A 25,257-nucleotide genomic window follows, 5' to 3' on the forward strand; every position below is an offset into this window, starting at 1 on the left:
CTATGTGGGTACCTTACTGACTGCTTTCAGAAGATCGCTTTGCGTTTTTTCCAGGCCGCTTACGTGATGTTGCTGCTGATGCTGAAGAGCGGCGCTCTGCTGCTCCTGCTGTATCTTGGCCTGTTTCTCCGCCTGCTGTTTCTTCATCATATCTTGCTCCTCACGCTCGCGTCTGGCTTGTTCGTTGATCTCTTTGACTGCCCTCAACTCCTTTTTCAGTTTCATTCGCCGATTCTGGAACCAGATCTTGATCTGTCGTTCCGTCAGGCAGAGTGCATGCGCGATCTCTATTCGTCGTCGTCGCGTCAGATAGTGATTAAAGTGAAATTCTTTTTCTAATTCCAACGTTTGGAACCGGGTGTATGTTTGCCGACCTCTGCGCCTCGGACAGCCATTCGGACCTGAAAATGTTAAGAAATCTAATTTTTGAGACCACTCGATAGTCTCTAGACTCCTCTTCTTAGATAAATTGTAATCTTAATGTGCAACAAATTTATTTAAAATTAAAAAATGTTCAAAATTATTTTTAATCTAAAAGCTCTTTTTTCGTATTTTTAAAATAATAAAACATGTTAATATAAATCAAAAAATACAAATATATATTAAAAGAAGACAATATAAATATATATATTCCATATATTTCTGTAATAAAGAATTGTACCATAGATATCTTTGATCAATTCTTTTATTAATTTTTTTATGAAGCGTGATCTCATCAACAATAATAATTTCAAGTAAGGATATTCTCTTTCTTGTTTTTGACTAATAATCTCAGGTGCTCTTCACACCCCATCACAAATCTTAACTCTCTCCTCACTTTCTCTCTCTCCAAAAAGAAAAAAATGTTCTTTTAACCTGCCGCTTATTGCGAGGGTTAAAACATGTAACAAAGGATGAATAAAAATAGAAAGTTCCCAGGAAGCTCTCACGAAAGTTACAATGAACCCTTTCTAGTGCTACTTCACTCGTTTAACTTTCTCCAAGAATTTATGTCATAAACAAAGATACAGGCGACTTTAAATTTTTTACGGGTTTCAAAGATACGAATCGAAACAGGTAAAAAAGTCGACGAACAGGTAAAAAAAAGTTTGTGCTACGTTACGGGATTTATTTGGAAACAGTTTCTATGACAGCACGAGTTGGCTATAATTAAATGATAGTAATAATAATTAAAATCAAATGTAAAATAATCAGGGAATTATAAATAAAAGCTCGTGAGGCAAATTTAACTGTAATAGTTACATATAAATGGTCTCTTAACACTGTAATGTCATTGCTGAATTTCGAATATATTTTCATAATCAATTCAAAGGTAACTTCACTTTCAGTTGTCGCCACGAGCGAGGCGCATCTCTTTTCTGAAGATCGCTAAGAAACCGGTTCTTTAGTGTGCAAAGAGTGGACAGCCATAATACCATCATTCGCGGAGCGACGCTGAGTGGCTATATTATTGCTTCAAGATGAAGCAAATGCGTGCTACTGACCAATAAAAGATAGCGAGATTTTTTTTCCGATTATTTTACGAGAGTACGAAGATTGTATCAAGACAATAAAAAGTGAGAAAATTAATTATTATATTGGTTGAAAATCAAAGAGATGTAGTTATAATAATTAGCCACAGATGCATTGAAAATAGCATACATGTATATGTATGTAAAAATATATATGTACAAATATAAATAAAAGCATTTTAGTTTTTATTTAATAACCATATAAAATAGAGATTTTTTAATCGAAACTGCGATTTAATGAGCAAGATTTTACTGTCGGAAATTAAAGAACCGTGAAAAAATGATATGTAATTACATTTTGATAATCGTTAGTCCTGAACTTGCTGGATTGTAATCGAGAAGAATGTAAATACTACTTGAAACATTATACATTCATTTTCATATAAATAAATAAAACTAAAGCATAATCATATTTCGTACAAGACAGTAATGCTATTTATAAGGCTTAGTAAGCGATCGCAATTTACACTCAAGTTATAGTAATAGCCATGTAGCCGTGATTTGCTTACATCTTACGGAATAGCATGTCGAGAAATTGGATTAACAAATAGCAAAGGGGATATTACCCTATGACAGATTTAAGCGAGGCACCGTATTTTCTTTCGTCATGTAATGATACTCGTGCTATATAGCGATCGGGAGCTCGAATGACACGCACGTGCGCAATTCTCGATGCAGGATGACCCATCAAATACGTATCGCTCTGGACCGCGCGAGCAGAAAACTCTCGGAGAATGCAGAGAATGCTGATATTGAATTCAGCATGGCCGTTCTCGCCAATGCGGTCCACAAGCTCGCGGCGGTGTACGCGTGTACCTGAATCAGCGACCACACTCACGAATTCCGCTTTTTATGTGCGTGTGGTAGGACCAGCTGTGTCTGTATTGGTGCGAATCAACACCGTTTTTAGCGCGGTCGTGTGCGTTCAGTTTGGCACACGTACGTTCGTGGCAGCCACGGGGTGGTTACCGAAGCCCGAAGGGTGGGACATAGGTTACCTTGGCAACCCAGAGGGGAGACCATTCCATCCTCCTGGCGGCATATCACGCAGGAGCAAGCCTAGCACAGCAACCAGAAAACTCTTGGTTGCATCCTCTCCACCGACTCTAGGAGGGCCCGTCGATCTTGGAAGACGGGTGAACTTGATTGCGCCCACTCCATTCGCCATAAATATGGCCTATCGGCGAAGTGCTAGCGTGCGAGTATTATTAATAATTTCGATAGGGAAAACTAATGCCGCTGTGCCAGAATTATCCAACGAGAATAAAGTTGCGCGCTGAGGTGGAGGCTTACCAGAAGCATAAAATAAGACATTTGATAAAAATAAAAAGTCACTTTTCTAAAATAAAAATGCAAAACATTTTTAAAGAACATAATGTAAACGATAATTAATGCAATTAATAATTTTCTTTACGTATATAAACATATAAAACGGTCAATGCTTCTTTTTATGTTGAAATTACTGTAAAAAAATAGAAATTCATGCATGGGATAAAAGATTGATATCGCTTATCTCTAGAACCCCGCAAAGTATTAATTAGAGTTCTGTCGTAAATGATTCGGAGACAAATAAATTATAGTCAATTGTCAGCGATCCATTACCACTCTACAGAAGGGCGATGGGATGCGCGCACAGAAATACGCCATTATGAATGGCACAGGCCTGTGTCTAATTACGGTCATATACTAAGTTTAATATCTGCTTTAGCATGCAGCTCAGGGCTTGGAGAACAATCGTGGATATTGTGGAAGTTGTCGGACTATGTTCGACAGTCTGTACCACTACAAACCCAGATTTGATAAAAAAAATTGACCTATACTATTTTTTATATAGATACCTAAAGAATTATTCCTTATTTTGTTTTAAAAAGTAACAAACATTTATATTTCATCAAATCTTTTTGATGTTGTTCCATTAGACAAGTTAAATGAATTGATAAGATGTAATTATTGACTTTTATCTTATAAATAATCTATCAGCAACTTATGTTCTTAAATCTATTAAATTTAAGCAGTGTCCATTCGATATTGTCAGATGCCCCCAGATGCTTTCGCGTTTATGAAGCAACTCATTTAGTACGATCAATATTGTCATCACTATGTAAATAAGCCAGTATCATTAAAGCTTAACACTGTAGCTGTATTCTTTCGATCGAAGCATCAAGTACGAGCTAAGGACGGATATCTAACTTATTAATGAGTCATGCACTACCACTAGAACACTCTGAAGTGTCATCTGGAACCCATCTGAAAATTAACTAGCCTCTAGACTATCTATTATTACCACAATACAAAAAAATTGAGCAAATGTAACATGATGATAGTACGTCGAAAAAGTGTTAGACAGATTCTGCGATATTGCCAGCACTGTCTAGTCTTGACAGTACCTGCAAATCGCGAACCCTCGCGTCTAGATATGTCGCATTACGGCCTAACCCCTCTTTGTTCGACCGCCGGAGGGACCATGCGTGAGCCCCTCAGCGATCCATTCATAAATATCTCAAAACGGCTTAATTTCGCGGCGCTGCGGGCAAATAAAATCTCGAGCCGGTGAAAAATGTAGATAGTTTGCCAGATGAAGGAGAACGGGCGGGGGAAAGGAGTAGAGGGACGAGAGAGGAGATACGACATAGCCACGACCCACGACTCGCTTGATCGCCGTCTCGAGTCACTGCAGCCTCTGCCAGAACGATAGAGTTGGAGAGGACCGGATAGGAGGCATGTTAAAGAAAGGGAAGGGAATAGAGGTGGAATGTAAAAGAAATGACCGAGAGAGAGAGAGAGAGAGAGAGAGAGAAGATAAGGAGAGTGGATGAGATATGTAAAGGAACGAGAGGAATGGGAAGTGCCAAGGAAGAAAAATACTTACAATAACTCCGTCGTCCATTCCGTTGCGATTCCAGCTTCGGGTGCGATTTATACGGCTAATCCTCGCACTTTTCTTACCCATGTCTCGCCCAGTCGCCAGGTATCCGGTTAGACTGTATTTCAAGGCCGCCGATTATTCAGCTATATACCAAACGGTAGATAAACCGTTGTTCTATCTGACATTCATTAAACCACACCTCCCTGCGCCCGATTTGTGAGTTCTAGCGATGTTGTTGCCGATAGTCGCATTTATCGGCGACATATCGCGTGAAAAATTTGAAATAGCTGGAATCTGGACGATCGAAAGACTGGGAAAATTCGCGTGAACATTCGCGAAATGTTACGCGGAGAATTCGCAGACTATGTTATAATTTCTATTCCGTAACCGATAACGTGGGGTTTTTCTGCAATGCAGCTTCGGAAAAGGTAGTATCCTCGATGCTTATTGCCAGACAGCCAGTACGTATTCGATACCATCGCGGGAAGTGCGCTATGTAAATTTTATGAGAGCTGCTGTTCGCAGGTAATTATTGTAAGCGGTACACGAAAGAGGCCCCGATTAAATCTATTCTAATTTAAAGACCAATTTAAATAAAACGCGTTTTGATTATACTAGCTTCGATACTTGTAATTGGTAATTTTACAATTTGAATGTATTGTAGATCGTAGCCAAGATATTACTTATTCGAGTGTATCGATGATACACTGCTTTTCCACTTGAAATATTCATTTCCACCGCTAATATATCAATTATTCCCTAACTAGACCAACCTCGGAACCAAATTAGTCGATCTTATATTATATAAGAAATATTTTATCTCTGCTCCATTAATTTTGTCGTCAAATTATTCCATTTAACATCCTGGAAAAACTATTAAAAATCTATATTTTGTTATGAAAGAAATTCTAACGTTTTTTATTCTGATTTATAAATGATATAAACCTTTAAATAAATATAGGAAAACCAAATACAAATAAACGTTGTGTGGTATATTAATTCATTACTTTTTTTTATATTAGCTTATCAAGAAATTATGTTATGTATAAATTATGAAGAAGTTATGTTCGATTGAAAGAGCTAATAAAATTAATAAGAGAAATTGCATTTTAAAATATCATTTTTTTAATGCTATATCAATCGATCTCAATAAAAATATGTTGTTTTTTAACGTATATAAATAATTTAATTCGTGTCATAATGTTTCTAAGCAAGGATTAAAAATGTTGAATCAAAAAGTATCTTTATACGTCAAAATAAATATTTTCAATATAATTTAATATGTAATTTTTTCACATAAGGAAAAGTTCTTATAAATATTATAAAGGTCGTTCTCTCTGATAATTTCTCTCTTGTATATGAATGGAGACCGAATGATCGAAGCAAACGTCAAAAAGGGGTTATTGTTTTCGACCGCATGTCGTTGCTCAGCGAGAAGAACCAAAATCGCATGGAGGCGCGCACGAGGCGCGCGGTTGACATTTAATCGCCTCTTTAGATTTACGACGACCTGGCCCTATTGCCGCTATTACGGCGCAGCAGTCTCTACCAGCTATTTTGTCCCAGTCAGAATGAATGACTGTCCGGTCTATTTGAAGTGACTGCCACTTCTTAGTCCTAAAATCTTTACACTACCTTATCGAATACTGTTTTTGCAATAGTAATTTTTGTGATAGTTTTCTTACACTATATATAGTAAATTTCCTATGTAATATGACTAATTGCAATAAATTAGGAAGACCTCACCTCCCATCTAATACAATTAAAATATATGACAATTGTATATAAGTACACATAGACACTTGAGTCAAGAGAGAATATAATTTAATAATAAGCAATAGTAAACTTATATCACATAATTAATTAAAATGAGTCATTCATAATCAATTAGAATCATAAAATAAATATATGCAGATCTTTAAAACGGCTTTTAAAAAAGCTTTTATAAAAAATAATATATTATTAATTAATTTAAAAAAATTAAAAGATTTCAATTTCGAGAATTCAACTTCTTCTTAAAATAAAATATTCATGAAAATTATTTTATTTATTATTTCAAATTTAATAAAAATATTTAAATTTAAACTTTTGAAAAATATTTAATTTATTTATTAAATAATTTTTGTTGTAAATTCTACGTCGTGTGTCAAATCAATTGTATTATATTTCTTGCGATTCTAGACTACAAAAATTTGTTTCTTTAAGTTATAAAAAAAATTCTACGCTATTCGCGCATATATATATATATATATGTATATTATGTATACATTAATATACTGATATGACGAGACAATCCGAAGAGTTTCGCCGATTTAGAAACTGGAGTATCCTCGTGCTCCGATCGGTGGCTGTGATGCGGTCGACCTGACACTGACATTAACCACCGCGAAAGCGATTTATCGCTTCCCCAGTTATCACTATAGAGGAGAACGGGATATGAGTCCCCCAGAATACTCTACGATGAAGTTGCACATGGCAAACTTTTTCAATACGCACGTATCTACACTGAGAAAAAATGTATAAAATTTTAATAAATAATTATTTGAATAGTACTAATATACTCGTAGTAACATTTATTTACGAAAAATAAATATTTATTCAATAAAATATAATAATAGGTAAATCAAATTAATAGTTCTTGTACCAAATAAATATATGTTTATATTTAGTAAATATTCAACTGGCACTATTCGAATAAATATTTATTAAAATTTAGTACATTTTTCTCTCTAGTGTATATATTTAGTAATCTTAACTTAGAATTTTCAAAATAACTTATTACTCTAAGGATCAGAAATTTGATCATAATTAATTATTTTGTACATTTAAACTCAATAAATAGAATTACAAATCAATTAATATTGTGCCATAAACACAAATAATCAGAATTAAATTAATTTCTGTTTTAGCAAAAAAACCTAACAAACTTCTTTTTAAATTAATTATTAAGCTTTAATAAAGATTATTTACGATCAACAATCACTAGTATACAAATTTTTACTAAAAGAACAAGTTTTTTTATTAAGCAAATTTGTCAAATTCATATGAAAAAAAGTACATAAACGTTCATATACGCAAAATGACCTGAGCCACAAAGATGATACTAACACCAGCCATCGCGGCTGGAAGCTGGATACACAGGTGCCCGCGCACGCGTAGCGTCCGTCACGGTCGGCAATAGACTTAAATCCTGATTGGTTGGACAGCTAGTTGGAGACTGTGTGAAGTATACAGGTACACTGAGGGGAGTGTTTTTGGTAGGACGAGAGCAGATATATATACATATATATATATATATATAGGGTATAGCATCCATGTATATATACATATATATATATATACCGGGCGGCAATAAAGGATTCCGACAAGGATGGATGGTAAGAGGGAGAAGTTCGCTCCATTGTTCCCGGTGGAACCCAAACGCCATCCATAAGGGTGCCTCCCATTATCCGGCACGTATCTACCACACGCAAACACCTCAACGCGCTCGTGCTCGTACCTATACACACGGAGAATACCCAGAGGCTTGCCCGCCCTAAGATCGAGTATGAGAGCTCAGATGCATGGCGCGGCGGCGCCTTTCACGGTGTGCAGAGTTGTATCTACATGGCGGCTAACTATGCCGCCACGGCAATAAGAGCTCTAATCTTTCACGAAATTGTAAATTTGAGAGGAAAATTTATAAGAAAGAGTCCGAAGTTGGAACGATCGTGCCATGCGCTAATATCATAGAAACTGTCTTGGAAACTAGAGACCAAATTCGCATATTTCCCATAAAAATTCGGAGAAAATAGAGACAAATAATAATCGAAACAGCTTGACAAAATGTTGGGGACATCTTAACTGCTTAAAATTAATGCATCGCGCTCGGTATTTGTTTCTTTTTAAATTATTACTTTAATTTATAGAATAAGATTGTTATATACAGGGTGTTAGTTAAGTATGTTGCCATATTCAACAGAGCGATTCTTTGGTTTCAAATAAAAAATTCCATATAAACATGTGTCCTAAACGGGTTAGTTTCCGAAATACAGATGAATGTTCGCAAATGTTTGACGAAGCGGTAAATTGCGTTGGAGATATCTTCCTGCATAAATATGCCTTGCTTCACGTGAGTTACCATTCGCACAACCGTAAACAAAGTGACAAAGTCAAAGTCAAAGTCACAAAATCAAAAATAGACTTCAGTTTTGATGTTGCTGCGGGTCAGTTAGCTTGTACATACGTTTTCAACAATTCATCTAATTGTTTTATTTCATCAGAAGAACTGAAGCCTGTTTTTGTTTTTCTGTTTTTGACTAGTTTTTGACTAGTTCAAGCTGTATTTCTTTCAAATAAACAGATTATTATTACACGTTTAAATTTTTTTATTTCGGAAACTAAGCCGTTTAGGACACATGTTTATATGGACTTTTTTACTTGAAATAAACCAAAGAATCGCTCTGTTGTATGGCAACATATTTAACTAACACCCTGTATATAAATCAAATAGAATATTCATGTAAGCTTCTTTTTTCACAAGAATGTAAAAAAATATATTAATATTTTTTTAAATTTATGTTAATGGTTAATGCTACAATTCTTGATTAATCTTTGGTCCCATTATGAAATTACTAAGAGTGCTAAATTTCGTATGACATGTAGGTATCGTCGCGTATATAATACGAGCATGTAGATAGCACGTAAATATAATTGAGTGCTCGTGAACGAGGTGTGTAAATGTCACTACAACTTCTATACAATCGTTAACTCATCCGTACCTCGAAGAAATCCCGGTAACTATTTATTCCTCGTATGTGGATAATACCACGCAGCTAATATAAGTGTTCGTAAAATTGCTGCTAAATTTATTCAAATAAAGTGTATAGTGTGCGTTTCAAAAATTTAATGCAATCGCGTAATTTTTATTATTCGATTAAATATGTCTCGCGTATTAATTGCACTGTGTATATATACGTATATTAATTTAATTTACTTTACCAAAGAATTTCTAAGAGCAGTTGGTAACAGTAGAATTAAAAATAAACTTGTTGGCAAAGCGCCAGACTCGAAATACACGCAATCTCATCTGGAAGGTGAGGACCGATACAAAACAAGATTAAATTTTAATTTTAAAATAAAGAATAAAGTATTAGAATACCGTTGGCAAACATTTTTCCCCTCTTAAAGCTCATAACGGAGGGAATTTGCTACTCTCTATATTCTGACTAACGGTCCCCACTCCTGCCTCCGACAGGGCAACAGCGTGAACAGCTACCCCCATAGAACCCCTAAGACTCTAATTACGGCCTTTGCATCCCCACCATTCCCTCTCTTTCTGTCTCTCTCACGCCCTGCAGCGCCCTTTCCGACCATTCTCATATTTTCCGACACTCCCTGTGCTACCACACTTCACTACAATCCACCCCCTATGCCATTACATGCAAATGCCACGGTTGTCTCTTTCCGCTAATAAAAGTCGTGCCCGTGCAATTTAGAACATCCGATGTTGGGCTACTATGGCTTCCGAAAGATACAAAACGAGACACGGAATAAGTCTGAAAAGACAGCGCGATGTCGAGGGTTATTACTCATTAGTAAAGTTGAAACGCAAAGTAGATACACATACTTAGTTGATTGTACGCAACTCGATGAAAAAAATTAAATAGGTTTAACATATGTAAGTGTACAAATTGTATTTAATATTATTTCATTAAAGTACATTAAAAGTAACTAAAAATTAAAACTCAGAGAAAAAAATAATTTAGAATTTTTTATGAATGTTATATTCTATTAATTTTTTATTGATATAAGTTAACATTAAACAAGATATACGTTATTGTGAATAAAATTTGATATATATTATTTATTATCGAAGCAAATATCAATAAATCGAAAAGTTTATACCTTAAATTGTGAGCAACGATATTGCTCACTAGGGATATGGCTTTATATACGTGTCGTCGTAGTGAGAAACGTTAAGATCCACATAATGTTTAATCAGAGCACGTTGCGGCTTTACGACATTAGCCGGTGTTACGCACCCTCTTTCACCCTTTTCCAACCATCTCTACTGATATCATGCGACCTGGATACTTGGTAAAATATCGAGAACCATCCAAATTTTCCAGTTATTTTGGACTTTATAGCTCTGAGATGGTTAACTTTCAAAAGTCACGATGAATTTGCTTTCTACAGCCACATATTCTTTTTCTTTTAGTAATTGCAAGGGAATCTTTACAGTAACAAAGATATTAGTAGCGCATATTAAATCGCTGTCAAATTGTGTGTTTTAACGCAGAACCTGAAGGTTAATGAAAAACGTTATTTTTGTCATATTTAAATTTGATAGATCTATTAACACATCATGCCAGACTTGTTGCTGATGGCTTTAACCGATGACAACTCAATCAACAAATACTTCTCGCTGACCTTCTCTTTTATTAGGATAGAATTAACTACCAGCAACAGAAATCCTTGACTTTATTGAGTCTGATAGCTTATAATACTTCTATTGAGACTAAGACAAACATCACGTACAAGGCATCCAAGGCACTTAATATAGAAATAATGTGTGTTCTGATTTTATGCTAATAGAAAGTATTTAGCTTTACATTCATATCAAATGATAACAGGTACATCTTTGTGGTTTGTCTCGAGACGCGTAACTAATGATAATTTTTGTAAAGTAAGAATTTCGCATCGCAACTAATAAATTCGATCTTTGGCTAATACCATCTCGATTAATAATCTCCAATGGTATACCTTTCAAATTTCTTCACTAAGGATTTTTATAAAATAGAAGTTTATTTAGCTTATTCAAAATTGAACGCTTAGTCTACGACTAATTTATAGCCTATGAAACCATCGCTAAACAAATATACGTATAATAATAGCTGTAAGATAAAAGAACTCGTTCAAGAGCATCGAGCGTTTCTTCTGCTCGATGCACGCACTCTCTCATTTTTCAACGCGCTTCGTCGCTACCTCATGGGCCCTCCGCTACAGCTTGGACATATCACACGAACAAAGGAGATTCCTCGCACATGCGCACTCGATTCCTAGCACTGGTAACGATTCTAGCTCCTGTTATAGCCTAGCGTACCCTCCGGTTCTCTCTCCCTATCTCCTCTTTCCTCTTCTTCTCTTTTGCCAGCCACCGGCTCGGCACAGGGTATGGAAGTAACTTCTATACATGGAAAAGCAGTGCGCGAATGTGTGAATGTGTACACGAATGTAGAAAGGAGGTAGAATGCCCGTTGCAATATTTGGGAATCACCCCGAGATGGGCGTACCACGTGCATACGGATGCAGATTCAAAAGAAAACGTACAGTATATATCATTAATGAAAGTATATAAATGCGGAAATAAAAACAGATGTGTATGTATGTGTATGTGTATATCAATACATACATTAATAAATAGATATGTAATACACGTATACTTCAAAGCGGGATGGTAAGCAGGAATGAAAAGGAATGGTAGATATGCACTGACACGAAAGAAGCTGGAAATAGAGTCTCTTTAGTTTTTATCGGCAAATAACAGACGTGATAAGCTATATCAAAGGTGCACTGTGAAACAGCATGCTGAAGTACTCCGTATGATATCTAAACCGAATCGTTCTGTGATACTATTCCAACTATTCCTCCTATCATGGAATCTCTGGAAACTGCTACCGACGGAATTTTTTAAAAAATACAAGCGTATATAAGTATTGCCATTTTATCAAAAGCATAATCGCTATTTTCAATAAAAACTTAATTACGTGGAAAATGAAGACTTGCATCCTAGAAGGAAAATAAAGTGCAACAAATGCATACACTGAAAAAAGTGCATGTAATTTTACATGAAAATTACATGTTCATGACTGGAAAATTGCCTAAATATGATTGGAAATTTACAATTTCCAGTAAATTTCCAAGCATATTTATGTAATTTAGATAATTTCCCAGTCATATACATGTAATTTCCATGTAAAATTACATGCATTTTTTCAATGTATATTTATTTATTCATTAATGTAATTGATTTACGTCGAGATTGATGATTGCAAGAGACATATTCATTTCCTTGTAGGAATTGTATCGCAAAATTACGGATAACTAACTAATGCAATTATAAGAAACATTTTGTCATGGTATGTCAGAAGATGATTCCCGCATTCACGAGCGTAAATAGCTCAAAGCATAGATTATATACAAATCTATTACTTATTTACAAACCTAATACTTAGGGTAACGGATCGTCTTACGAACGATTGAACTCTAGCGCCTCGTAACAGTAATTCTATCCTATCGGATGAAACGTACAATCTCCCTCAAAAGTATCCCATTATACGTTGTATAAATAGTACGGTCAATAAACAAGTGTTCGACTTACCATACGCACGTAATCGCACATTAAAATGCAAATTTCCGGATAACGATTTCTGTCAATTATCACGTCGCGCCTGTGACATTAGAGGAAAGGCGTACTCGTATATCATTCGCCATTGGCTATTTCGTAGCATAGATTACACAAAAGTCTTTTGTAAACGCGTCACCCTACCATCGAATCACTAAGTTTCGCCCTTGTCTCCAATCACTAGTCCCTCTTTTTCCCCATCCCTATGTCTACGAGCTCGCCGATCCTTCCCCTGAATATCCGTGGCTAAAGGTCTACATCGCGCACCGTCAAATCTTTCCGAATTGCTCGTCGTCATGTTATGCAAACGGCCACATTTTGTTATGATAGCGCCTGCGAGGGGGCCGTTCTCCATTGCTTGACAGCGCGACACGAAGGAGCTGAAGAGCACGCTCTCTCGGCGGAGAACTCACCGGTATGTAGCTGTACGGCTTACGCCGTGCTCGGAGATCGTCGAGCACGTTTCCTCGTCCGGACAAGATCGTTCCGTACGTCAGCGTCGTACATTTCCGTAACTACGCAGACGACGTTCCTCCAACGTCGAGCACGTGTGGACTTTCCCGCGAAAATATGAAACATCTTTAAGACATGTCGACTCTTTTATCCTGCGTTTCCCCACTTCCCCGTATAATGGAATATTTCGAAGATAGTGATGAAAGTAATGGCATTGAAACAACGTCGTTTTAATCTTTGTATTGAATATCGCAACACGTTATTAATATGCTGTCGTGTATGAAACTTTGTGAAAATTTTAGGTCAAATTCACGCGACTACTGCTGAGTAAATGCACACTTATCGCCGAAAGGTCGACGATAAGTATGTATTGAACACTGTTTGTTTAAAATAATTTAATGAGATTACAACGACATTCGAGAAGATAATGATATCATTATTTAGAACTTCATTTGACGCCATAACAGTCCATTAAAGCGATAGTTCATTCTTTGATCGACGATTCAGAAAAATTGCGATTCTTTTCAATTGTATTTATTATTTTTTTAAATTATGTAAATTAAATGTTTTTTAAGCTTATTTATTAATAAATCAAAATCTTCTGCATTTAAATGAGTTTTGCACATTTAATTTATACTTTTTATATATTTTTTTATTTACGTATATTTTTATAAAATTTCAATAAATGTATAAACAAATATATTTAAAAAAAGAAAACGTTACTAGTATATTTAAAAAAAGAAAACGTTATAAAAAACTGTAGTCCTGTTTTATTACTACTTGATTTATAATTGAACAAATTAATCTCTTGTAAAGAAATACAACTTTGGCATAACGATCTAAAATGTATTCACCGATTCAAATACATTCATAGTTATTAATAGCCTCTTTGTATGGAAATGAGTCTGTAAAATCACTTTAATAAATTCGAGTTATCGCGAAGATGAAAACATATTGCAAATATCATTTTGCTAAATAAACATTTTAAAACTTCAATAAAATGTAGAAAAATTTATATATATTATATATACAGGGTTTAAGAAATAGTTGGCCAAACTTTAAGAACATATTCCACTCATTGTAAGGATGAAAAAAAGTCATATAAACTTAAAGACTGATTCCAATTCCATATAGATCTATCTAATAACTTTTTGTTTACTTTAGAAAGTGAATAGAAGTACAATTCAAAAGCGTCGAAGCGAGGCATGTCGTCCGATGTAAATACGTACAATGTAAATAAGAAATGTTTATAACTTGGAAAGGAAACATTTCCGAACCCATGTTTATATAATTTTTTTCATCCTTACAATGAGTGGAATATGCTCTTAATGTTAGCCCAACTATTTCTGAAACGTCCTGTATATATGTATACATTGTATACTCTATTTCATTTTAATCACAAATACTAAATATAAGAAAAATTTTTGTATTCTAGAAAATGCTTATTAAATAATGTCGTTAAAGGTATTTATTACATATCAAATGCAAACTGACAAAATTTCTAGCCAGTTGTGAACATTATTCACATGGATTTAAAAATGATACGTGAAAGCTTCATATAAAAAGTGCAATATATTCGACGCTTCTCTATACTCGCACATATTTGCGCGCTATAAAGTCTACGGCACAAAAGTTCCAATTTCACGTACGGATTAATGCAGATGAACATACTCATCGTAACTTACGAGAAACAGAGATTGTTTTTCTCATAAATTTTTCTACTTTCAAATGATTATCATAGCAACGTGATGTATCGAGCAATATCCTCACACAGTATGGTCGCACAAATCTCGATTTTTGAAATTATAAATGGTAATCGCGAACGCCTACAGCATAATATATAGGATATCCTAAATTTAATCATTTTATTTTGTTTTCTTTGTTCAATTTAAAATCATCTTTTTCTTAACGACAAAAAAGCTCATCGTTTATTGCAAGTTTTATATTTTCAATACCAATTTTTAAATTTTAATTCAAATTATAAATCCATTTAAAATTAAACAGAAAATAAGGTTTGACTATTTATTTATATTTTCAAAATTTATTTTTTACAAAAAAGTTTTTATTTGCAATCGTTCGTAATTTGATGATCATTTGATGTCTTTGCTAGGGAAACGACTAAGTCTCCAAATCTATCAAAGAATCAATAAATAAAAAGTGAATTGGATAATTTAATATCTAATAATGAATTCGATTGAACGCACTCAGTGCGCATTGGTGCACATTAAAGTCGTCATACATAAAATAACGTAAAGATATATTTATACATAAATATAGAAATTGATTAAATCCTGAAATACTCATTTTATTGTATTATTAGGTAAAATACGTATTTTATAATTCGAAATATTTGCATTCCACTTTTATACTCAAATTAAATCAATGTACAACGGCTTTAATATGCACCAGTCCGCACTAGTGCTTCCAATCGAATTCGCCATGATACACACCTATGACATCAAATAGTTTTTAAATAATCCATTTACTTAATAGCGTTTTTCACTGGCACAGCTGGTACGCATTCATTGCACATTAAAGCTGTTGTACATTAACCTAATCTGAATGTAAAAGTGAGATATTACATCTAATAAAATACCCAATGTATATATATGTTTATCAAATAGCACAATAAAATGCATTGAGGATTCCGAGGATTAATTCGTTTCTATATTTTTATTAAAGATACATCTTTACATATACAACGGCTTTAAAGTGCACTGAGTGCGCATCAGCTCTGTCAGTGAAAAAGCTGGATACTATTAAAATTAAATATAAAGTTAAATAAGATCATATCCCTGCGAAAGAGATTGCGCGCCGCCGGAGGAAACAAAGGCATATACGAATACAATATCCTTTATAATCCGCATGTATATTTTATTGGAATTTAACTTTCACATGAAGGATAAACGTTTATCTTCGAATACAGCAAGCATTTCTTGTCGTTTGTACATATAGTCATAGAAGATAAAATGTAATCCTGAGACTTTAAACATTTTAAATGTCGAACACGTCTATGTAATAAAGTTCACGTGACATAAATAAAAACTATCCATTGCAGCAAGAAAACTAAGCGATGATATATCTCTGTACATACATCGGTAGCCTTGATTACAGATTTACGTGAATAGTAATAGATAAAATGAATTATGCATCCATTATTATATAAAACAATTATTAAGGTTTTTTCTCTATATTGAATTACGATCTCATTTATTTCATATTTAGATTAATATTAAACATTATTTACGCAGTTTTAAAATCATATGTGAACGATTACTTAAAATAAGAAAGACAAGAAGTTATAAATGTGCGCCTATTCAAAATAATCAACTTGAAGTTGATTATTTAAAATCTAATTTAGTTACTTATACATAGCGCCAATTTAAATCAATTCCAGCATAAAAGTTCAAGAACTAAACACATCAATGGAAAAGGGCTAAAAATATGCGTGACGTTCTTTATTATAAACGTGATATGGTTGATTTTCGTGTAAAATACGATTGTCAAAGCCTTTGCTTTCACTTGACTCAGCACGAAACAACATCGTGATTTACACACGTCGAAAAAAAATCTTTGATTCTTGCGTCAGTCTCGCTTTTCTCTTTCTGTGGATCGGGGAAAACTTATTGCCTTTACGATAATGAGAAAAAATACGCAATACGCACGACAAAGGGTTTAGTAAATGTCCGAGCGTGAAAAAGTAGTATTTCTGGAAAGAGTTAAAGTTACAAAAAGGAAATAAAAAAGGAAATGTCACATAATGTTTAGATTCGAAACGACAATAAAAAAGAATATGTTGAATTCTGTATCCAGTATCATAGTGCAGATAGCGAAAGTAAATATTAAAAATTTAAATTTTTTTAAAAATTGCGATAGGCATCGCAAATAAATAAAAAAAAATATATATTTAAATATAAATGTATATAATCATAAAAAATAAAAAATTTTTAAATGTGAAATTTTAGTATTCTGTTTTAGTTCTTTTACAATAAAACGTTTTTAAGAAATATTTCCAAAAGATATAACTTTTGCAATATTTTTATGTCATGCATAATAATGTGTATTTTTTATCATAATGTTATATTGATCCGCCAATATATATTAAGTAATATTAAAGTTATCCCTTCAAAAGAAAATGTGAAAGTGTAAACAAAGGTGTAAATTTCTTCCCTTTCTAAAGTTAAGTATCAGTCTAATCCTCGATGAGCCGATTCCAAATACCTGACATTGTAAGATATCGTTTTAGGACAGCCATCGCATAAATGTACACCAATATTTAGAATCGACTGACCTGCCTGAGGATTTGACTGGTGTGATGGCTTCGGCACGCGACATAACGGGGTACGCGCCGCCGTGTGACCATAAAATAAACGTTTGGGGTGGCGCAGGCGGAGGCCAAACCTGGCAGCGTATAAACACTTATATAACGGCAATTAAATTGCTTTTAAGGCCCATAAAACTGCAGTTTCAATAATCTCTGTGACAACACGATCCTGACCTGTCTCTGAAAACCTGGCTTCCCTCGGTAAATGTCAAAAGCGGTCACGCCGTATCGACGAATATAAAAATTTCGATCGTTGTCTCCCCCCGCGCTCTTCAATTTTTCGATCGACTGCGTCCCCCAATGTCTAGTTTTTACGACTAGTTTTGTACTCAACCTCCAATTTTGCTCGCCTCAAAATACTAATGTTCTCCTACAGCTAGACTTTCCCGCAGCAACGTTCCGCGCAGAGTTTGATGTTTGGCAAAAAGCGTATAGATATTAATGGCATATAGAGAAGGTGATGAGTAAAATAGAAAAGTGAAAAGTGTGCAGCACGGATCGCAGCATAAAACAGAATTCCGGATGAAATTTGCTGGATAAAAGTTCGATGGAGACTATTCTTTTTCTAGTCAATGCTGAATACCTGCTGATGCGACTAAGGCGAGGGAGGAAACGTTTACGTGTGAGAGACGGGGAGAACCGACGAGATCAGAGGCGGGAGAATACGAAGAGAGGTCCAGGTAGGGGAGGCGGGGGCGATGAAATGGGATAATACCGACGCTGCAGGACGCGGCAGCCATCATCGAATGCTAATGAGGGGTTGGCGGCTTTTGGGGCAGTGGACTCTACCCGTAGAGTGGTGCACCGTTGTCGGCGGATCGGCCTGATTATAAATTATACATTATCTCCTGCTAGTCCCCATGTACACACCGTAATCCAGCTAGACATTTGCAGGCCTCTGAACCCCCAATGTCAGAATATGTTCGCGTATATTAGAGACAGATTAGAAATTCGTAGGTCGTCCACGCTAACAATTCCGCTTGGTTACCACATTCACCGTCACGTTAGCCGGTGTAATTTTAATTTCAGCTGAACGTGAACAACATTCCCAAAAATTTTCGTGATCCTGGAATTTCGTTCTCAAACGCAAACTAATCGTGGTTCTCGAAAAGATCTTGTATCGGTTACAAATGAAAGTCATTTAATTGTATCCGCGACACGTTATTAATACGAATAAAAAAAAGCTGCAATCATGTCTGATCATCTCTTCTCAGTTATAGTATAACGGTATTTAAAAATATACGTATTACGGTATTGTATTTGTAATTCATGCGCACCGTATGAAAGAAACGCGAATTATATTATAATTAAATCTATCACATAATATTCAATACATTATAAAATAATTGGCGGGGAAATAATTTCTTATGAAAAACAAATAAAAATAAAATAAAGTTTTTATGCGATTTTACTTTTCGAGAAATATAATACTGAATAATAAATAAGACAAATTTGTTTGTCTCTCATTCTTTTCTTTACAACAGGATACTTTATATATATCTTCGAACATTACAAATTTTAATGAGATGCATGGACAACCCCGAAGGACAAGTTCAAAAAAACTGATTCTAAATCTCAGAGCATAGCACATTCACATGTATTAACCATATACTGAATCAATGAAAACAACGAAGAATAAGACTGTGAGTAAAAATAGAGGCTTTACGAGCACATGAATTGAATTTAAAATAAATGCGATAAATATAACAGTATTACAAAGTGTTGCATTTATATATTATTTCGTAAATTTTTTCTTCTCGTGTAGGAGACGAAATATCTATGCGTTACGACAATAATAAAATTTAACTAAAGTTAATTAAAATTAGAAAACTAATTTAATCTTTTAAGGGGGAATTGTAGAATCTAGAAATATGTCCGCATCTAAGTGAATTACTTCCCTTTAAAAAAAAATGTTATTCACGTCTTTGTGTTAGTTGAAATAGCTTAATTAATTTATAATATCTGCTAACATATGGCTTTAATTTTTAATATGCCATTTTAATTTATTGCTCTCTCTCTATTTGCATATATTATTATTTAATCGCTTGAGAATATATTATTTCGCATTATATTTTATTCGGTAATAATTATTAATTTAAAATACAATATAATGAATTTGTTAATTGATTTTAATAAAATATTACAGTTTCGATTTGATTATAATGGTATAATTTGAAATATATAGATTGCTAAAGCATATGATTAGTAAAAAACAGCTAAATGTATAACGGCGAAGGGATATTCTAATTTATCGACCAATAACATATAAGCAGAAATAGATATATTCTGTTTGAATATATCGGAATGTAATTTCCTACCGGAGTAAGCATTCCCTCTGCACAGTTGGAGACTTCAGTACAGTGATCGCCAATGCCTATTTGAAATTATGATCCGCCTGATGTAAACAAACCATCGCGATAAAAGCCGTCGGTTAAAGTTTTAATTTTATCTAATCGGTATTTATTGCGCTATTGTGGGCTCGTAAGTGGCTGTATAAAAGATAGTCATGGAGATTATTCGCGGCTAACATTATCATAGTGACGACAGGTGTAGTTACCCATATACATGTCCTTCTTGCATGCGCAACTAACATAAATGAATAGGGTAAGAACTTAGCGTGTGCTGCCCGGTAGCGCCGCAATTCACGTAAATGATCCGAATGATGACCTTGACACCTCGACACGCTTGAGATTACATCATTTTTTTATCGTAGACTGATGATTAACCATTCATTAAACCTACGACTGAACGACAGCATCATAATTGAATAATCAAACGGAAGGAAACACTATTTGTATTTTTAATTTTGAAAATACAATACGTGATGAATCTGGATAATGTCAATGTTGAAACGTAAGAAAAGGACAAGTCATGGCTTTCAGGAAAAAGAAAACAGCTATAATGTTCCATACAACTATAAGTACCTCTTCTTTATATATTGAACTGAAGAGAGAAATGTGACTAGCATATGGAGCGTAACTTTATATTTGAGAAAAGTCATTTCCTCGCATTCTCATCTTTAGCTTTTTTTAAGATCTCGAGATACGTAAGATCTCACATTAATTTGTCTTTCGCGGTTATCATCTATTTAATATTTTATGTGTAATGTAAAATAGATCACTTTTTTCTTCAATCTCTCAAAGAGATTATCTATTTTTCATAATTAATATAAACATAATCACTTAATGTGCAGTTTGTTAATCATTAATATAACATTGTTTACCACATTTAAAATTAAATTAACTTTCCCAAAGAAAAAGTTTTAAAGTATTCACAGAAATATGGAATATATTATATAAGTATATGCATATAATGCAAATAATACATATATGTATAAAAATATATATTTATATGCAATGCAAATAATGGCGATAATAATATAAAAGCATTCCAATTAACAGCAGTAATTCGTACTCACCGCAAACCACTCTGTCAAATGGACTCATCCAATCTGGAAAATAAAAGAATTTTATTAGAATATCCGTACAAAACTGTCGAACGCGCGTGCGTACTTTGGTAATTATATACACACACATCTTTGCCCTCTTTCTGTGATATCAAGTGAAATAATAGAAATCAGATTCATGCGCAGTTTGAAGCTATAAAACTACATATGCAATTGAGATAAGCTTATAACATGACACAGAGCATGATTCCTTAAGCGTATTATAATAAATTCGCAAGGTACGATTCAAATGCATACTAATATTAAAAATTGCACGTCAATGCAAAACATTAAAATAATAAGGAAACAAAACGAAACACTATACAACTCATACAATCTTGGTTAAAGAAAAATATTAATTAAACAAACGACGTCGAGCGATCGGATACATCAAAGATTAGCTAGTAGATAAATTAATTCGATATTAATAATTTGCAAGAATCTTTGAAGTTCCTGTTGATACTTCTAAATTAAAAATTAAAATATAAAAAAAAATCTCTGTCAAGATAAGTGTTGTGATGTATATTCAAATCAGCTAAATTTACACGATTGACGTATGGACTATGAACAAATGTATATAATAATCTGGAATGACTATATATGTTAATAATAAGTTATTACTACGTATTATTATTTTATAATATAAGAATTAATATAAAAATTAATATAAAAATGTAATGCGCATACGTCCCGTTATACACAATTAAATTAATATTCAATAAGTTTCGATATTCAAAATAATATTGATTATTGCATAGAAAAAATATAGACTTATGAATTGTTAATGTGATTTTGATTCAAGCCTCACGAAACTGAAATTGTCACGCTATATGTCGGCTGAATCATTCACCTCTCTTCACAAGAGACATAAAACTATTCTTACATACTCATAAAATAGATAAGGAACATATTGACGCATGAATAGACATACGACAGTAAGAGTGTTCGAAAAACTGTAAACCCTTTAGAGAGATTAGAAATATATCAAGTGTAAAAGAGAATAAGGATAAATAAAATTTAAAACTATATTTGACACAGAAGAAAAATAATATCATATTGATTTGTTGTTTATTTAGAAAATGCAAAATGTAAAAACATTATCAAAGTAAAAGATAATGCTATAAATATTAGAAAAATCTTAAATATGATGTGACAGCATTAGATATCAATAAGATATCAATTGATAATATAACTAGCATTGTAAAATTGAATGAAACAACAACAACAACACATTAAAATAACCAGAACGTGAAATTAGATTATCTTGGAAGTCATGAGAAAATTAATTATATATCCTAAAGAGATAGTCGCTGTATAATCTATGAAAGCGATTTAGCTTCCTAGATAACGTCCACGTAAACACAGGAGGTAATATTAAAGATCGATGACCAGTAGCCAATTTGATCGTCATTTATTTTTTACAGAGACGCGTGACAATAATAAGCGGTAAAGTATATGAAATTGAATCATGTCACTCTAATCAACGCTATCGCTATGCATTAGAAATTACACGAGGCACGATCATGATTCGCGGCGGGCATAATACAGGACCTCACGAGTTGGCAAAATGGAAAGTTAACGCGTTAACGTCAAGTATTATTATAACGTGTTGATAGGGAAACGGGCTTCGGAAAATAATTTGCATATTCAAAGATTACAACTTAATCGCAATATATTCCGCGATCCTTCGCCCTTTGCGGGTGTATGCCTTGTATTATATTACTATATGCTAACGCAAGTATGTACATTGGTATAAACGCGAGCGAGAGAGAGAGAGAGAGAGTGTGTGTGCAACCAACCCAGAGAAACTTTATTGTAAATACGTGGTAAATAATTTAGAACTGGCTTAAAAAAGTAGTACGCGTTAAATTCGTTTATCGAGTGAATTTCAAGTCGGTGTTGTGTATCTGGATGTGACAAATATTGGTGATTATTGTAACTGGAGTTTACACCTAAAGTCTCAACAAAGTACCTAGCATGATAAATCTAACATTCGTGCATAAAGGAAACCGCGAATCAACAAGCGTCGATTCGCGGTTTCTACTGCACTTCCAACGAAGTAAACGAGGTCCCTCTTTTCATACTTGTTGGAGTTATTTTGCGTACCGGTGGTACAATGTAACAATAATATCAAACGTGAAAAAAGCAACTAAACGTGCCGTTTTACGTTACTGCAAAAATGTGCAGTTTTCGCGTCAGCCAGTCAGCGTCAAGAACGCGACAACAGACTGGCCCGTATATAGCCGCGCGCTGCGTTGTTCCCTGCAAATATAAACGATAAATACCGTCGGTGCTTTGTCCTAGCTAACACCTCTCAGCAGACAAAGACTCTCCTCGGCAAGACACACGTACGATGTATTATGCACGACATCGGAATAACTTCAAGTTTCGTGTGGTAACAACAGCGCTTCTAACAGGGACTCTAATCCAACAATGTATAGTGCATTCTTTATGTTGATGTTACGTTCATGTTTTCTTCGAAGATTGCTGTTACATTTCAAATTACAATGCAAATTATTTTCGTCAGCGCTGCTACATTTGCAATTACAATACGCCACAAAACTGGTTTCACGTAATCTCAAAATAGTGGATATTAGAAATGAGAAGATTTCTTTACTCTCTTATATTAATATTTTCTATATTAATATTAAGGAAAGCTAGTTCTATATTCATAAACACCCTTTTGCATTTTTTTACAAACATAGAATATGCTCTTGAAAAGCAGCAATTTCAGAAAAATTATATATATGTATTTCTAATACGTGTAAAATTATAAAACAGCTGATATAGAATGGAATATAATTCTCTAATATCATTAATCTTAATTCAAAATACGTGTAAAGAAAAAAAATAGTACACAATATTAATACATACAGCTTTTTCAGAAAAGCATACTATATTTATATATTCATGCCTACAATGTTTATATAATCAAACCATTATCCAGATAAACGCTCTCAACATAATTATAATAAAGCTTGTATACTTTACACACAAGTAAGTTAAAAATGAATTGCCTCTATGTCCTCGATTCATCATCAAAGTAAACTGTGTAAATAAATATAAAATATTTATGCAATAAGTTTATTACAGTTTTTAAGTTGGGAAATTTGGAGGGATTATTAATATTTCAGATTTGTGATTGTGTTGAAAGTCCGACAACCATATCGGTCGGATCCATATCGGTAAATTATAATTTCTGAAATTAATTCATTTAAAATGAATTTAGAATAGTTCAACATCTTAACGTTAGTGGCGCTTCTTAGTTTAAAGTAATGTATTTAACATAAGCGGTCTTTCAATCTTATTATTGCAAAATATTTATATTTTTAGTATGAAATATTTATATTTTATACAATTTGTAATTTGAGAAATAAGAAAAACGCATTAAAAATTCAATCCCTATCGAATAGATTTAAAGTAAAAATAGAAATAATTAATCGATAATTACGTATCCTATCTTTTTCATGTCCTGCAATGTAATTTCATATAAATTAAAACTAAATAATTTATATATTAATATTACTATATATTTATATAATAAATGATAGTAACTTAATAATAATAATTTATATAATGTTTTTAATTGTTCCCCTATTTCTTCATTAATTTTTTATATTATTCAATTAAAATTACCAGAAATAAATTTAATATTTCTTATTGATATCATGCTGAAAGTTTCATGCAATCATTCTTCATGTACTTTTTCTCTTAATCATGCCATATAAAAAAATATATGACCACATTCAATCTATATGTATATTATCAAGATGTAGAAATAGATGTACGTCACTTTCACATTTAAATAATTAATAAAAATAAACATTTATTAATAAGATATGAATTAAACATAACAATTACATTTAGATTTATGCGGTTATGGCAATTCTCTGTTTAATAACATGACTGTAAAGAGATATTCGGGCGCAAAGAACCAATCTAATTAGATTTAAAAGTATCTAAATCATATTTTATAAAGCATGATTTTTTTATAAATCTATCTTTAAAAGCCATTTTATAATCCGTAACAAAATAAGAAAATGTGACAATAAAAGCATGATTCTCGTCATGATGCGTTGCATCGTTCACGTGCACCGTCGCTCAACAGTAGTGAGGAACAATAAAAAGGTAAAGGAACGTAAAAAATGGCAAATTCGACACCCATGAAAGACTCACCGGTAATAGACATCCATGGATACCGGGGTATATCCGAGATCCCAGGTTGACCTGTGGTGGGTTGTTGGCAGGACGTCAAAGGATCGACAACAGCCG

The 25,257-nt window shown here is 33.5% G+C and overlaps 1 protein-coding gene across 1 annotated transcript in view; it reads right to left on the bottom strand.

The window, feature by feature from the left end:
- Positions 1-25,257, bottom strand: part of LOC108723504 (homeobox protein abdominal-A homolog) — a 26,025-nt gene continuing 768 nt past the window's right edge. Inside the window, exons 2-4 of the mRNA XM_018449323.1 lie at positions 25,162-25,255; positions 20,959-20,991; positions 1-401 (exon numbers count right to left, since the gene is read on the bottom strand). Of these exons, the coding sequence (XP_018304825.1) occupies positions 1-401; positions 20,959-20,991; positions 25,162-25,255 (528 nt within the window). The remainder of the gene's footprint in view (positions 402-20,958; positions 20,992-25,161; positions 25,256-25,257) is intronic.

Source organism: Mycetomoellerius zeteki, unplaced genomic scaffold, assembly GCF_001594055.1.
Source record: "Mycetomoellerius zeteki isolate Tzet28-1 unplaced genomic scaffold, Tzet1.0 scaffold243, whole genome shotgun sequence".
Taxonomy (NCBI): domain Eukaryota; kingdom Metazoa; phylum Arthropoda; class Insecta; order Hymenoptera; family Formicidae; genus Mycetomoellerius; species Mycetomoellerius zeteki.